Source organism: Hylobates moloch, unplaced genomic scaffold (assembly GCF_009828535.3).
Source record: "Hylobates moloch isolate HMO894 unplaced genomic scaffold, HMol_V3 SCAFFOLD_9, whole genome shotgun sequence".
Classification (NCBI taxonomy): Eukaryota; Metazoa; Chordata; class Mammalia; order Primates; family Hylobatidae; genus Hylobates; species Hylobates moloch.
This window is the reverse complement of record NW_026652284.1, coordinates 26,047,476-26,064,863: the sequence shown is the minus strand read 5'-3', so window position 1 is coordinate 26,064,863 and position 17,388 is coordinate 26,047,476. Positions and strand designations below refer to the sequence as shown.

Sequence of the window (17,388 nt, the reverse complement as noted above, 5' to 3'; positions counted from 1 at the left end):
CATGTTGGCCAGGCTGGTCTTGAACTCCTGACCTCAGGTGATCCACCCACCTCAGCCTCCCAAAGTGCTGGGATTACAGGCATGAGCCACTGTGCCCTGCCCTTTGCCCACTTTTAAACTTGGTTATTTGGTTTTTCATTGTTGAGTTGTAGGAGTTCTTTATATATTCTATATTAATATTCTAGAATATTCTAGATTATTAATCCCTTATATTAATCAGATATATAATCTTCAAATATTTTCTCCCATTCTGTAGGTCATCTTTTCACTCTCAATTTTTGTGCTTTGAAGCACAAAAATTTTTAATGTTTAGGAAGTCTGATTTCTATTATTGCTGTGCTTTTGGTCTAATACTTGTTGTTTCTTTTTGTTTTGTTTTCTTGGTGTAATACTTAATACAAGGTTATGAAGATTTTTATGTATTTTTTCTGAGATTTTCATTGTTTAGCTCTTAACTTTAGGCTGTTCTCCATTTTGAGTTAATTTTGTATATGGTATAAGATAATGGTCTAACTTTATTATTTTGCATATGGACATCCAGTTTTCCCAGCACTATTTGTTGAAAAGACGTTCCTTATTGAATGGTTTTGGCATCCTATTAAAAATATAACTTATGATGTTGGCTGTAGGTTAAATACTAAAAGAAGGTAAAAAACTAAACTAAGAAAAAAGAAAAAGAAAAATTGATGATATTTGTAAGGCTTTATTTCTAGACGTTCGGTTTATTTCATTCGTCTGTATGTCTATCCTTATGCTAGTACCACACTGTTTTGGTTACTGTAAGTTTTCAAATTAGGAAGTGTGAATTCTTCAACTTTGTTCTATTTCAAGACAGTTTTGGCTTTTTGGGTTCCTTGAGATTCATAAGAATTTTAGAATGCAATTTTCTATTTTAAAAAAAAACTACTATTGGATTTTGATAGGGATTGCATTGAATTTGTAGATTGGTTTGGGTAGTATTGTCTTCTTTACAGTATTAAGTCTTCTAATCCATGAACATAGATGTCTTTCCATTTATTTAGCCTACTTGGTTAAATTTATTCCTAAGTATTTTCTTCTTCATGCTATCACAGAAGGTCTTTAAATTTCCTTTTCAAATTATTCATTGCAAGTATATAGAAATACAGCTGATTGGCCGGGCGCGGTGGCTCAATCTGTCATCCCAGCACTTTGGGAGGCTGAGGTGGGCATATCACAAGGTCAGGAGTTCAAGACCAGCCTGACCAACATGGTGAAACCCTGTCTCTACTAAAAATACAAAAATTAGCTGGGCATGGTGGCAGGCGCCTGTAACCCCAGCTACGCGGGAGGCTAAGGCAAGAGAATTGCTTCAACCTGGGAGGCGGAGGTTGCAGTGAGCCGAGATCGTACCACTGCACCCCAGCCTGGGCGACAGAGCAAGACTCTGTCTCGGAAAAAAAAAAGAAAGAAAGAAATACAGCTGATTTCTGAATTTATTTATTAGCGTTAACAATTTTCTCTGGGTTATTTAAGGTTTTCTACATATAAGATCACATCGGCCAGGCACAGTGGCTCACGCCTGTAATCCCAGCACTTTGTGGGCAGATCACCTGAAGTCAGGAGTCTGAGACCAGCCTGGTCAACATGGCAAAACCCTGTCTCTACTGAAAGTACAAAAATAAAAAAAAAATAGCCAGACCTGGTGGTGCACACCTGTAATCCCAGCTACTTGGGAGGCTGAGGCAGGAGAATCGCTTGAACTTAGGAGGTGGAGGTTGCAGTGAGCCCAGATTGCATCGCTACACTTCAGCCTGGGTGACAGAGTGACACTGTTTCTCAAAAAAAAAAAAAAAAAAGATTATGTCATCTGCAAACAGATAATTTTGCTTCTTCCTTTCCAAATTGGATGTCTCTTTCCCCTTTCTTGCCAAATCTCTCTGGCTAGAACTTCCAGTACTATGTTGAATAGAAGTGGCAAAAACAGACATCCTTGTCTTATTCTTGATCTCAGGAGTAAAACTTTCAGTCTTTCACCACTAGGTGTGATACTAGTTATGGATTTATTTTTATTTATTTATTTTTTATTTATTTTTTGGAGATGGAGTCACGCTCTGTCACCCAGTCTGGAGTGCAGTGGCGTGATCTCAGCTCACTGCAACCTCCGCCTCCCAGGTTGAAGCAATTCTCTTGCCTTAGCCTCCCGAGTAGCTGGGATTACAGGCGCGTGCCACCACATCCGGTTAATTTTTTGTATTTTTAGTAGAGACGGGGTTTCACCATGTTAGCCAGGATGGTCTCGATCTCCTGATATTGTGATCCACCCGCTTTGGTCTCTCAAAGTGCTGTGATTACAGGCATGAGCCACCGTGCCCGGCTAGTTATGGATTTTTTTAATATGGCCTTTATCATATTGATAACATTCCCTTCTATCCCTCATTTATTGAAAAAATAATAAACTAAGAATAGAAAAGGTGTTGAATGTTGTCAGATGCATTTTCTGCATCAGTTGAGATTATTATGTAGCTTTTCCCCCCTCTGTTCTATTAATGTGGTGTATTACTTTGCGTAATTTTTTTTCCAATAAGCCTTTTGCACTCCTAATTAATTTTTTTATGTTGAATGAACCATCCTTACATCCTTATGTTCTGGGAACTAATCTCGCTTGGTTATGATGTTTAATTCTTTTTTCTTTTTTTGAGACAGAACCTCTGTCTGTTGCCCACGCTGGAGTGCAGTGGCACAATCTCGGCTCATTGCAACCTCTGCCTCCTGGGTTCAAGTGATTCTCCTGCCTCAGCCTCCCAAGTAGCTGGGACTACAAGTATGCACCACCACACCCAGCTAATTTTTGTATTTTTAGTAGAGACGAGGTTTCACCAGGTTGGCCAGGCTGTTCTCAAACTCCTGACCTCAGGTGATCCACCTGCCTCGGCCTCACAAAGTGCTGGAATTATAGGCGTGAGCCACCATGCCCTGCCATGATGTTTAATTCTTTTAATATGCTGCTGAATTTGGTTTACCTCTGTTTTGTTTAGTTTTATAGATGTGTGGTTTTTTGGGTTTTTTTGTTTTTTTGGTTTTTTTTTTGGGACGGGGTCTCACTTTGTTGCCCAGACTGGAGTGCAGTGGTGTGGTCCCTGCACACTGCATCCTTGACTTCCCATGCCCAAGTGATCCTCCTGCCTCAGCCTCCCAAGTAGCTGGGACTACCGGCATGCACCACCGGAACTGGGTAGTTTTTGTGTTTTTTTGTAGAGACGGTGTTTTGCCATGTTGCCTAGGCTCATCTCAAACTCCTAGGCTCAAGCGATCTGCCTGCTTCAGCCTCTCACAGTGCTAGGTTTACAGGTGTGAGCCACTGTGCCTGGCCTGTTGAGTATTTTTATATTGATTTTCACAAGAGATGTTGGTCTATAGTTTTCTTACAGTGCCTTAGTCTGACTTTGGTATCAGGATAATGCCAGCCTCATTGCATTAGTCAGGAAGTATTCCCTTCTCTTCCATTTTTTGTAAGAGTTTAAGGAGGATTCGTGTTAATTCTGTAAATGTTTGGAAGAACTCACCATTAAAACCATCTTATCTTGGGCTTTTCTTTGTTGGGATGTTTTTAATTATGCATTCAATCTCCTTACTAGTTATAGCTCTTACCAGATTTTGTATTCCTTCTTGAGACAGTTTTGGTACTTTATGCTATGTATTTCTAGGAATTTGACCATTTCACCTGGGTTACCCAATCTCTTGGTATACAACTGTGCATGGTATTCTCTTGTAATCCTTGTTTCTATAAAACTGGTAGTGATGTCCCCACTTTCATTTCTGATTTTAGTCATTTGAATCTTCTCTTTTTTTCCCTTAGTCAATTTAGCCAAAGGTTGTGAATTTTATAGATATTTTCAAAGAACCAACTTTTTGTTTCATTGATTTTTCTCTGTTGTTTTTGTAGTCTCTCTTTTATTTATCTCTGCTCTAACCATTGTTATTTCCTTCCTGCTGCTAGCTTTATGTTTATTTTTCTCTTTTTCTGGTTTCTTAAGATATGCAATTAGGTCATAGATTTGGGATCATTTGTCTTTTTTAATGTATGTATAAAATACATATATATAAAAAATGTAATGCATATATATAAAATAAGCTATAATTTTTCCTGTTAGCACTGCTTTCACTGTATTCCACAAATTTAATGTTTTATTTCTGTTTTCATTCACCTCAAGGTATATTCTGATTTCACTTATGATTTCTTCTTTGACCCATTGGTTGTTTAGTATTGTATTGTTTAATTCCTACATATTTGTGAATTTCCCAGTTCTCTTTCTGTTATTGATTTCTAGTTTCATTCCATTGTAATTGGAAAATATACTCATTTTTTATATTTTCTTTCCTCAGCGGGTATTTCTATGGGACTTGGATGAAACCATCATCATCTTCCACTCGCTTCTTACTGGATCCTATGCCCAGAAGTATGGAAAGGTAATTTGAGTCTTCTTTGTTGTAACTGTCCCTCTTCTGACTATATAGTCAGTCCCTCTTCTGACACATAACAAATTATTTCTCTGCTACCCGTGTTGGCTGACTTTTCACTTCCCATGTAAAACTTCAACAAATGGCTTGCAAATGGCTTGTATTAGGCAGGCTACATGGTCAGGCAGAATTGATGGTAAAGCTAGAAACTACTAGAACCAGTGCTGAAAGCTGAAGTTGTAGGAGAATGGCATTTTGTAAAGATTGAAGTATAGAAATGAGGCTCAAAACAGAGCAGAGTCTCAAGATTATATTAATAAATTCCAGAGGCTGTCTTATTCCTTAACACACTTTTAACAGCCCAAATTGAACATTTTATTTAGCCAAATATATGCCAGATATATATAAGTAAAATATATAGATAAAATATCTTTCTAAAATAGATTACATCCCTTTTTAAACTAAATACACCAAACAAAACTTGTTATATCTTCAGTGTACATATCAGTTTTAACAGAAGGATGGGCTGTTTTGAGACTATTAGGCTGTGTATTTCTATTCTAAATTACCTCCAAGCTCATGTTTTTCAGTTTATATGAATAAATTTTATACAAATATCTGCACCCCAGCCAGGTACAGTGGCGTGCACCTGTAGTCTCAACTACTCAGGAAGCTGAGGTGGGAAGATTGCCTGAGCCTAGGAGTTCGAATCCAGCTTGGGCAACTTAGTAAGACCCCATCTCTAAAAATAAAAATATTTGCCTCCTTTGCCTGTCCTATTACTTCCAGTTATTTCATATTGTTACTAACGTTTTTGTTAGGAGGTGTGGGTTTTTTTTGTTTTGTTTTGTTTTGTTTTGTTTTTTGAGAGAGTCTTGCTCTTGTCACCCAGGCTGGAGTACAGTAGCATGATCTCTGCTTACTGCAACCTCTGCCTCTCGGGTTCAAATGATTCTCCTCCCTCAGCATCCCAAGAAGCTGGGATTACAGGCACCCGTTACCATGCCTGGCTAATTTTGTTGTTGTTGTTGTTGTTGTTTGAGACGGAGTCTCGCTCTGTCACCTGGGCTGGAGTGCAATGGTGCGATCTCGGCTCACTGCAGGCTCCGTCTCCTGGGTCCATGCCATTCTCCTGCCTCAGCCCCTTGAGTGGCTGGGACTACAGGTGCCCGTCACCACACCCAGCTAATTTTTAGTAGAGATGGCGATTCACCATGTTAGCCAGGATGGTCTTGATCTCCTGACCTCGTGATCCACCTGCCTTGGCCTCCCAAAGTGTTAGTCTCAAACTCCTGGGCTCAAGCAGTCCGCCTGCCTTGGACTCCCAAAGTGCTAGGATTACAGGCGTGAGCCACTGTACCCGGCCAAATTTTACTTTTTGTGGAGATGGGGGTCTTGCTTTGTTGCCCCAGCTAGTCTAGAATTCCTAGCCTTAAGCAGTCTTCCCGCCTCAGCCTCCCAAAATGCTGAGATCACAGGTGTGAGCTAGCTACCTTGCCTGGTCAGCATTGTGTCTTTTTAAAAACATATTTTCTGACCAGGTATGGTGGCTCACACCTGTAATCCTAGCACTTTGGGAGGCCGAGGGGGTGGATCACAAGGTCAGGAGATCAAGACCATCCTGGCTAACACAGTGAAACCCCATTTCTACTAAAAATGCAAAAAATTAGCCGGGCGTGGTGGCGGGTGCCTGTAATCCCAGCTACTTGGGAGGCTGAGGCAGGAGAATGGCACAAACCCGGGAGGCAGAGCTTGCAGTGAGCCGAGATTGCACCACTGCACTCCAGCCTGGGTGACAGAGTGAGACTCCGTCTCAAAAAAAAAGAAAAAAAAAAAAACAAACATATTTTCTGTCCTCATTTATCTTTATGAAACTACTAATTTCTAGAAACTAAAGTCCTGAAATGTTTAACTGTCCATATCTTCTCTATTTTACAATCCTGGATTCTCATAACTATGAATGAAATTGCATCAATGATAGTTTGAAGCACAGTTGGGAGCTTGTGTGTTTTGGCATTGACCTAAAATAATTTTGAAATTTGAAGATTAGAACTAGGACTGTGACTACCAAGTCAAGGTGATTTTTTCTTACTGTCTTCTAGGACCCAACAGTAGTGATTGGCTCAGGTTTAACAATGGAAGAAATGATTTTTGAAGTGGCTGATACTCATCTCTTTTTCAATGACTTAGAGGTAAGCATTTTAAATTGTTTCTGTGCTTCAGTGAGACATTTTATTCAGTAACTATTTAGAGCTTTTGCTTATTATATTTAGAAGATACGTGGTTAGATAGGGTGGATATGGAGAGACCAGCTGGCCACTAAGGCATACATACATAGTCTTAGAGAAATAGTACTTGTGGTTGGGTCACCACAGTTTTGGTTCTGACCTTCAATTTTATTGGCTCAAAAATTTGATTTTTGTTAGTTTATTTGGAGGTGATCTAGCACTAGGGGAAAGGCCAACCCATCAGGCAAAACACTGACATATAAACCAATATTCTAACTTAATAATCGATATTAAATAATATATATAAAGTGAGTTTGATTATTTGTACTCTCAATTATATTTTGACTTTTCTTCCGTTTTACATTCTTAAAGGATAGTCTCCTGATTTGTCGAATCTATAAATGGTTACTCTAACCCATCATATTTTATACATGTTTGTTGTTCATATGTAGGTTAACCTTGATATTCATAATAATTTTATAGTTAGGTGCCAGAAAAACCAGGAAACACTAAGAGCTTCATGGTGAAATTTTTTGGCTTTGACATTTGAGTTCACCTTTGAGGTGAACACGGTGTAGCAGAAGGAGCACAGGACAGGGAGTCAGAAGACCAGAATGTGAATCTCACATAGGGAAAGTTATGTTCCCATTCTGGGCCTCAGTTACGCAGTCATCCTACACAGGAAACTACCAACAGTGGTTACCATCTATGGAGAGGGATGAGTTGCCAGGACACAAAGGTGGGAGGGAGTACACTTTTCACTTCATGTCCTTTGAATTTTGAGCTGTGTACTACATATTTTACCTAGTTTTAAAAATAGTGAAAATTTTAAAGTAAAGTAATATAGGATTTTATAGGCTGGGCGTGGTGGCTCATGCCTGTAATCCCAAAACTTTGGGAGGCCGAGGTGGGCAGATCACTTGAGGTCAAGAGTTTGAGACCAGCCTGGGCACCATGGTGAAACCCCATCTCTACCAAAAATACAAAAATTAGCCGGGCATGGTGGCACACACCTGTAATCCCAGCTACTCAGGAGGCTGAGGCAGGGGAGGGGAAGGTTGCAGTGAGCAAAGATTGCACTACTGCACTCCAGCCTGGGCAGCAGAGAGAGACTCTGTCTTTAAAAATAAAAAATAAAAAGATAGTATTTTATAAACACAAAGTAATAATTTTTTTAATCTTTTTTTTTTTTTTTTTTTTTTTTTTTTTTTTTTAGTAATAGAGATGGGGTTTCACTGTATTGCCCAGGCTGGTCTCAAACTCCTGAGCTCAAGTGATCCTCCCACCTTGGCCACCCAAAGTACTGGGATTAACGGCATGAGCCCCTGCGCCCAGCCAACAGAAAGTAATCCCATCTCTTTTAAAATAAATGTCTGTTCTACTCAACAGACAATTCTTCAATAAATTAATAGTGCCCTGAGCTCCAGTACTTTTGTCTAAACTCCATAATGCTTTAATCTTCCCTCAACTTCATATGTTGATAAATTAGGACATCATAGTTTTTATTCAGCAAACATTTATTGAAAACCTACTACATGCCAATAATTATTGCCAATTGTATTTGTAATGATTTTCTAGACATAGTCCTCACTCAGGAACTGAAAGTTCTGTGAAGAATTTGACCTGAATGTGTTCCTGCCCCCCAGGTCAGTGCTTCTCAACTTTAGGGGGCATAAGAATCACCTGGGGAGCTTCTTAAAAGTGGAGATTCTAGGACTTCACTCTCAGAAATTCTGATTCAAGTAGGTCTGGGATGGACCCAAGAATATGCATTTTTAAAAAACTTCCCCAGAGGATTCTGATGCAGGTACCCTAAGTGGTATCAGAGGAGTACATCCATCAGTTAGGCAGTGGGCGGCATTTTATGTCAGTAGTAGCACGGGCTTGGTGGAAAGAACCTTGGATTAGAAGCGGGGGAAAAAAAGAAGCAGAAAACCTGGGTTATTTCTAGTCTCTTTCTGCCACTCATTAATTGTATGACTTTGAGAAAATCATTTCACCTCACTTTTAAAACATGAGGAGATTGACTTAGATGACCTCTTCTAACTCCTGACTTTGAAGTTAGAAATTTCAGTCATTCTCGGTTTTGATACCACACTCTACCAGCATCTGTTTTGTCTATAAAAATTTATTGGGCACAACCTACATAAGGATACTGGACTAGATGAGAGAGATGCAAAGGAGCTGTGGGATGGGGCTGCTGCCCCAAGAGACCCGCATTGTAATAGGTCTTACAGTCTGGTGTAGGACACAAGGACATTGAAGTGTAAGGGAGCTTGTGCTTATTCATAACCATGAGCTGTTGCAGAAATGAAATATTGAGATAGGAGTAGAAATAAGGGATGGGATAGTTATAGAATTCATGAAGACTGGGATGTGAATCAGGTCTTAATAGGAATTGGACAGCAAGGAGTGTGAGAGTGATCACCCACACATAAGAGATTCCATAAGGCATTTCATTATCCTGCCACTGTATATGGTCTTTTTATAGTATGTCATGATGGTAATATCACTTCTACTCCCTGGACTGAAGTAGTGTGTTTTGTCTTTTAACAGGAGTGCGACCAGGTACATGTGGAAGATGTGGCTTCTGATGACAATGGCCAAGACTTGAGGTGATAAACATAATGATTCTTGAACACCAGTACACCTGTTATGAGCAAGATCTGTCTGTCTAGGTTTGGAGGAAAACAAAGATAAATAGAATATATCTCTGAAAGAGCTCACAACCTGTTAGAGGACATAGAAACAAACGTAGTTAACCATGATGTACAGCGTGAGAAGGTGACAATAGAAAATGCCGTGGAGCGCGAGAGGAAAGAATTCTGTTGGGGATAGGGAGTGGGTAGTGCCAACATTGGAGAGGCCTTCTCAGTGGAGTAGCATTAAAGCAGAACATTAAAGAATGGGTAGCAAGCCAGGCACGGTGGCTCACACCTGTAATTGCAGCATCTTCGAAGCACAAGGCAGGAGGATCACTTGAGTCCTGGAGTTCAAGACCAGCCTGGACAACACAGGGAGATGCCATCTCCGTAAGGTAGTCTTCCACATTTTATTATAGTGAAAGCTAAACCAAGGAGATCTCAGTGGCAAAATGCTTGCTCAGCCTCCTCATTCCTCTTTCTTCTGGCCCAGTAACCTTAGCTAAGAAGGATCCAAAAATTTATCTAGCTTAAAGACTTATAAGAAAAAAACCTGTCACGTCTTTTCATATTAGTTTGTTTGAATGTTTATCCCTTTTTGTAAGTAAAATGTTCTTCCCAGTAACTACCCCAAAATTCAGTGTTCCATCCACGAGTTTTCAAATACAGAGCAGAACTGGACATACCACCTTAATCAGGACCTCGTCAGGTAGAGCTGAGAATGTTGGAAGGTTTCACTTTCAGGTGCAGCATCCAGTTGTACATGTTGTGGTGTCACATGGTCATGGAGGGCACAATTCTTATGACACTTTACTGTTCTTTTCAGGGAAAAGTCTTGTCTGAAGAGTTTATATTCTGCTCTGAACCCCAGTTGTTGTTTTTTTTCCTCTTATACGTGTGGCTCACCAGTAATTACCTATCATGTCTTAGCAGCTATATTTTCTTAAGCACAGAATCTCACTCTTAGCATATTGGGATCTATTTTAACTTTTGATTGAACCAAGTTGTTCAGTCATTTTTAGATCTTTACTTATGAAATATTAATCCTTCCTAGTTTGTATAATTGTATTATCTGTTGTTATGCAACAAATTACTCCAAAGTTTAGTACCTTAAAACAGTTAAATGGCCAGATACAGTGGCTTATGCCTGTAATCCCAGCACTTCAGGAGGCCAGTGCGGGCCAATCACTTGAGATCAGGAGTTCGAGACTAGCCTGGCTGACATGGTGAAACCCCGTCTCTACTAAAAATACAAAAATTAGCCGGGCGTGGTGGCATGCGCCTGTAGTCCCAGCTACTCGGGAGGCTGGGGCCGGAGAATTGCTTGAACCTGGGAGGCAGAGGTTGTAGTGAGCCGAGATCACGCCACTGCACTCCAACCTGGGCGACAGAGCAAGACTCCGTCTTAAAAAACAAACAAACAATGAAACATTTATCCTCTCACAGCTTCTGTAGGTGAGGAACTTAAAAGTGACCTAGCTAGTTTTTTCTTTTTAAAAAATACTTAATATTTTTTATTTTATTTTAATTTATTAATTTTATTCATCTTTACTCAATTTCTTTGTTTATTTTTATTTTTTATTTTTGGCTGGAGTGCAATGGCACCATCTGGGCTCATTGTAACCTGTGTCCCTGCCTCTCTCAAGCAATCCTCCCACCTCAGCCCCCAAAATAGCTGGGACCATAGGCGCATGCTACCACTCCTGGCTAATTTTTTGTATTTTTAGTAGAGACAAGAATGCCATGTTGCCCACACTTGTCTCAAACTCCTGAGCTTAAGCAATCCACCCACCTCAGCCCCTCAAAGTGCTGGGATTACAGGTGTGAGCCACTACACCCGGCTTGTACTCAATGTCTTTTTTTTTTTTTTTTCTCCTTTTAAGATAGGGTCTCGCTGTGGCACCCAGGCTGGAGTGCAGTGTTGTGATCATAGCTTGCTGTAGCTTCAACCTCCCAGGCTCAAGTGATCCTCCCACCCCAGCCTTCTGAGTAGCTGGGCCCACAGGCGCATGCCACCATACCCAGCTAATTTTTCCATTTTTTTTTTTAGAGACAGGGTCTCCCTGTGTTGCCCAGGCTGGTCTCGAACTCCTGGACCCAAGTGATCCCCACTCCTTGGCCTCCCAAAGTGCTGGGATTATAGGCATGAGCCACCACACCCAGCCTACTTAATGGATTTTAAATCTAGAAAATCTATTATTAATTTATTTTTTTCACTGTTACAAATTTTATTTTGTCAAGGTAAAATATACATATAGAATTTACCATCTTTATCATTTTTTAAGTGTACAGAAGTGGTTCTTTTTTTTTTTTTTTTTTTCCAAAGAGATGGGGCCTGCTCTGTTGCCCAGGCCAAGGTGCAGTGGTGTGATCATAGCCTGGGCTCAAGTGGTCCTCTCACTTCAGCCTCCTAAGTAGCTAGGACAACAGGTACACACCACCATACCTGACTAATTAAAAAATTTTTTTCTTAGAGATGGGATCTTGCTATGTTGCCCAGGCCGGTCTCAAACTCCTGGCCTCAAGCACTCCTCCCATTTCAGCCTCCCAAATAGTTGGAATTACAGGCACCAGCCACTGCACCTGACCATGGGTAGTTCTTTCCCCCCCCACAAGCTGAAGTGCAATGGCGCGATCTTGGCTCACTGCAACCTCTGCCTTCCAATCCCAAGCGATTCTCCTTCCTCAGTCTACCGAGTAGACTACAGCTTGTGCCACCACACCCAGCTAATTTTTGTATTTTTAGTAGAGACAGGGTTTCACCATGTTGGCCAGGCTGGTCTGGAACTCCTGACCTCAGGCGATCCACCCACCTCGGCCTCCCAAAGTGCTGGGATTACAGGCATTCAGCCCCAGAGGTAGTTCTCAATTAGAGTTTCTGGGGTTGAAATCAAGATGTTGGCTTGAGCTCTAATCATCTGAAAGCTTAACTGGAGCTGGAGAATGTGTTTCCAATCTCTGACATGTGGCTGATGACAGAAGGCTTTAGTTCCTCATTACACATGCCTCTCCATGGGGCTGCTTGAGTATTCTCACGTGACAGCTGGCTTCTTCCAGAGCAAGTGTTCCGAGAGAGCAGAAGAAGCCTAGTCTCTGAAGCCTAACACTATCAGTTTTATCACTTTCTATTTATATTTTAAGTATAGTCCATACCCAAGGAGAGCAGAATTAGAAGAGAGGAATATCAAAGAATTTATGGACTTATTTTGAAGCTACCACAGTGACCTATGAACATAAACCAGCCAGCAGATCACTTAAGGAAATATCTGCCATTATCTTACCATTGTTAGCATTTTAGGCTATTTCCTTTCATTATTTTTTCATGTTTCTCCTTTTTACATAGTTGTAATCACTGCGCGTGTATGTGTACTCACAAAATTTTATATTCTGCTTTTTTCACTGTGTGGTTATTTTCTGTCATTAGTGAAAAAGATGCCTTATCCCAAGTCAACCTCTAAGGAATGCTGGTGCTTGAATTGTTTCTACCTTTCATTCCCTCTCTCATTTCAATCCTTTCTTTGATAGAAGTAATAAGTGTGAGATAGAGAACTAATGAAAGATAGACTCTGACATACAGAGATTAAGGAAGAAGATCCTTAAAGCCATTGGCCTTATTTATCAAATACCAAGAACCCAACCAAATAGCACTCAAACAAAAAGTTTATGCTGTATAAATTTTAATTTTTATTATCTTCTCTCCTTGCAGCAACTACAGTTTCTCAACAGATGGTTTCAGTGGCTCAGGAGGTAGTGGCAGCCATGGTTCATCTGTGGGTGTTCAGGGAGGTGTGGACTGGATGAGGAAACTAGCTTTCCGCTACCGGAAAGTGAGAGAAATCTATGATAAGCATAAAAGCAACGTGGGTGGTAAGTGTGGCATATAACCAGTCTGATTCTCTGTTTCTTCCTGGTTTCCTCCTTTCCAGGGATTCCTTAGATTCCCCATGATAACTGCTTATAAATTATGCCACAGTAACATGTTAAACTCTGTATTTAAAAAAATAGAGGTTTGGTTGAAACCTTTTGGGAGGAAGCTCTGTATTTCTAACGGGCTTCTCTAAGCATAATTTTGGAAAGTTCTCTTGTTCTCTTTGGACAAATGCCTTTTTAAAGGAAACATGTTCTGTAGATTATGTTTGATGACCTGTATCACAACTACTGTCAATGCTAGTTAATAGGGTGCCACATATTTTTTTGGCTGGTTTATATAACTATCAGGACAAGTCAAGGAGAACTAGCTAGTAACTTTTCACGGATGGAAATCTAGGTCCAGGATTGTACGTTGGCAGTATCAATGTGTTGTGATTTGAAGGATCTTGGAAATTCTTTCTGACCAGAAATATTTCAAATGCCAGATGCCACTATGCCAAGAATTCTGTTATTTAGAATTAATCATAGATTGTTTGAATTAAAAGAGACAGAAGTCTAATCTGAATTCCTCATTTTGCAGTTGAGAAAAGTGATGTCCATCATAGGGGTAGTGGGGGCAGCTTATTCATGGTCACATTGCAAATTTGTAACCATACCATGTTTGAAATTCACATTCCCTAACTTTTTGGTCCAGTGCACTTTCATGCAGCTCCTTTTTTTAGTGAGGTACCCTTTTGAGAAAATATTTAAAACTGTAAACCATCACCCTCAAAGATACAAATACATACAAAATGTTGCTCGAAGATTCAGGGATTACATAGCCTGCCTAGAGCAGGGGTCCCCAGTTCCCAGGCCTCAGACTGGTACCAGTCAGCGGCCTGTTAGCAACCAGGCAGCACAGCCACATAGCAGGAGGTGAGGTGGCCGGCAAGTGAGTATTACTGCCTGAGCTCCACCTCCTGTCAGATCAGTGGCGCATTAGATTCTCATAGGAGTACAAACCCTATTGTGAACTGCATATGCAAGGGATCTAGTTGCATGTTCCTTATGAAAATCTAACTAATGCCTGATGATCTGAGGTGGAACAATTTCATCTTGAAACCTCCCGCCCCCCACCCAGGTCCATGAAAAAACTGTCCTCTATGAAACTGGTCCCTGGTGCTGAAAAGGTTGAGGACGGCTGGCCTAGAGGTATTTTACTCAAGGTCAAGAGCCCTTGTACTATACTATGCTGCCTTACAATGTGGTGCAGAAAGTAGGAACAAGACTTTAAAGATCAATTTGGTTCATTTCGGTTACAGCTCTCTAATACCAGATAAAAATCGTGGGCTTCCAGACTTCAGGAATCTAATTTACCTTTTTCAGATTCCCCTTTTTATTGCTTATTTCTTCTCATGATTCAAAGCCAGTATTTTTTATTTTGGTAACTCTAAGTCTTTTTGCATTTTCTTTCTCACAAACATTAGCCTTTCTTTTTGCTAGTTTTCATATACAGCCTGAGTCTCTTCATCTTTTCCCTGCCCAATGCCTGGACCTGGTTTCCTGAACAAAGTGATGTAACCTTGTGTGAGAATCCTCTGAGCCTACTTTGGAGAATAGATTAAAATTAATGGCCAGCTGTATGTTTTGTACAATATGAATTGATGAAAGCGCCACATCATGTATTAGTTGAGTATATCATATATAGGTACTAGTTTTGTTGTCGTTTTGTTTTATCCAAAATGTTAAGAGTCATCTAATTCTAGACTTACATTGTGGAACCATCAATCTGAAAACAAATTATACTCCAGTTCTCCTCCTCACAAAAATGCCATCTGCTTTTGTGGAGTATTACTAATAGAATACAGGATTTTTTTTTTAGCCTTCACTATAGAAAATTCAGATCCAGATTGACTGTTTGAATATTTTAACTGAAATGTCTTGAGAGCAGGCTCCCATCATATGAGCTCTCTTTTGTGCTTAGATATCTAGTCTTGGGTAGTGTTTTAGTGTCTTATCAGTTGGAGTTGTTTCAGAAGTACAGTATGGAGAATTAGTCATTAACCTGGAATTTCATGTCAACATGTTCTGAAGCAAGTGGACATGTAGTCACCATGGAAGTTCTGTGGAGTAATGGAAAGACTTCTTAAGACCAAAAGCTGCAAACTTACTGTGTAATCTTAGGGTCCTTGTTTTCGTTGAGTTTGGTTTCTTTACAGAGAGATTAGAAATGCTGAGGACTCTTCTAGCTGTAACACTAATTTTTCGCACTTTGGTTCTTGATGTCGTATTCTAAGCAGTGCAATTCAAAGTGTGGTCGACCAGTCTGCAAAAGATATGCTATTGGTTGGTGATGAAAGAAGGAGCTTGCACCAGAATCTTAATTATTTCTGTCAGCTGATTTCATTGTTGTTATTGTGTCCCTGTGACAACACTTTTCTAGAAATTTATTTTTGCCTGAACATCCCCAGAACACTCTGATAAAGAAAGTAATGGCATTCTGGGTAGCACTACTCTAAGGTTTCTCCAAGAAGAGAAATTAAAAAAAAAAAAAAATGCCAGGCACGGTGGCTCACACCTGTAATCCCAGCAGTTTGGGAGGCCGAGGTGGGTGGATCATGAGATCAAGAGTTCAAGACCAGCCTGGCCAATATGATGAAACCCCGTCTCTACTAAAAATACAAAAATTAGCTGGGCGTGGTGGCGGCCACCTGTAATCCCAGCTACTCAGGAGGCTGAAGCAGAGAATTGCTTGAACCTGGGAGGCGGAGGTTGCAGTAAGCTGAGATTGCACCACTACACTCCAGCCTGGGCGACAGAGCAAGACTCCATCTCAAAAAAAAAAAAAGAAGAAAAGACAACTGGTCTTATCTTGACACCAAGAACCACACTTCCAAATCCTTGTTCACTCATGCCAACACTGGCCTCCCGCCAAATTAGGAGATGTTCAAAGAGAAACACGAGGTTGCTGTGCTAGGGGCACCCCATAGCTCTGCTCCCTTGATGTCCTCTGTGATCCACATCTGCAGCGAGACCTCCATGCCCAAACCCTGTTTAAAATGCTCTTCATAAACTAGTGCTTCCTGGGCTTCATAGCATTAGTGTACTGCATGAAGTCTAGGGACAGGAAGATAGTGGGTGATGTGACCGGGGCCCAGGCCTATGCCTCCACCACCAAGTGCTTGAACATCTGTACCCTGTTCCTCGACATCCCTGTGGTCATCGCACTCATCATGCTTTTCACCACTAGCTCAGTGATAATCTTCCAAGCAATTTCTTAGAAGATAAAGGATCTCCAAGGCCAGTGGCAGAATCCATGTACTCCACTGCTGACCCTCCACCCTGGGGCTGTTGGTCCTGCCCTTTTGACCCCACCCCTATATACAGCAGTTTATATTCACCTGTCTACAATGGAATTCAATAAAGCATATGTGTTCATGGGAAAAAAATACATACATATACACACACACACACACACACACACACATAGTAGAATATTTCAGTGACTCACACTTTTTAAATTGAATTTAGAAGTTGCTTTCTCAGTATCAGCAAATATATGTTGTCAAATGATAAATGTGTCTGCTTTTACTCCTAAAGGTCTCCTCAGTCCCCAGAGGAAGGAAGCACTGCAGAGATTGAGAGCAGAAATTGAAGTTTTAACAGATTCCTGGCTAGGAACTGCATTAAAGTCCTTACTTCTCATCCAGTCCAGGTATGGAAATGGTTCTTTTAGGTCTCATCCTCTCAGAGACATATTCTTCTACTCCAGTTTAGGATAAGCCATTCTCTAAAACAGGGTTTGGGATAGGGGTAGAGAGGAGTTTAAATGATGTACGGAAGTATTTGTGTTAGGTGAGAAGCAAGATCATTTTTTGTTAACAGCACGCCTTCTAGTTTTAAGAGAATATTTATATATGAAATCCTTTTTCTTTCTCCTTACTTTTTGCTCACGAAATTAAAACTCAGTAACCCATAATCTTTTGTCCAGAAGTTGGACCTGGTGACATCAAAGAATACATGGAGGAGATGTATTACAAATATCCTAGGTACAGGAAGCTCCAAGAAATGTATCCAAACCCACCAAAGAAGGCAAGATTCAAAAGAAAAAGGGTACATTAAGCAGATTAAGGAGATTTCAACATGACGCTTAGACTGGGAAATAAATGCACCAGTCTGTGTCTCCATCAATACCCTATTGCTCCCTCCCTCAAAGCAGGAATTCCAGATCCACAACATAGTAAACAGTA

The 17,388-nt window shown here is 40.5% G+C and overlaps 1 protein-coding gene and 1 long non-coding RNA gene across 5 annotated transcripts in view; one reads left to right on the top strand and one right to left on the bottom strand.

Annotated features, from left to right (window-relative positions):
* Positions 1–17,388, top strand: part of EYA3 (EYA transcriptional coactivator and phosphatase 3) — a 124,019-nt gene that overhangs the window by 82,059 nt on the left and 24,572 nt on the right. For all 3 annotated transcript variants that reach the window (XM_032759489.2, XM_032759491.2, XM_058444313.1), the window contains 5 exons: positions 4,345–4,428; positions 6,522–6,611; positions 9,204–9,262; positions 12,996–13,156; positions 16,739–16,853. In XM_032759489.2, the coding sequence (XP_032615380.1) occupies positions 4,345–4,428; positions 6,522–6,611; positions 9,204–9,262; positions 12,996–13,156; positions 16,739–16,853 (509 nt within the window). The remainder of the gene's footprint in view (positions 1–4,344; positions 4,429–6,521; positions 6,612–9,203; positions 9,263–12,995; positions 13,157–16,738; positions 16,854–17,388) is intronic.
* On the bottom strand, positions 13,032–16,742 carry LOC116813161 (uncharacterized). 2 transcript variants are annotated; one of them, XR_009214916.1, is made up of 3 exons: positions 16,650–16,742; positions 15,310–15,464; positions 13,032–13,106 (listed from the first exon to the last, which is right to left on the bottom strand). It is a non-coding gene; the product is annotated as an uncharacterized LOC116813161 (long non-coding RNA). The 2 variants fall into 2 exon arrangements; XR_004370906.2 differs by having other exon boundaries at positions 13,042–13,127.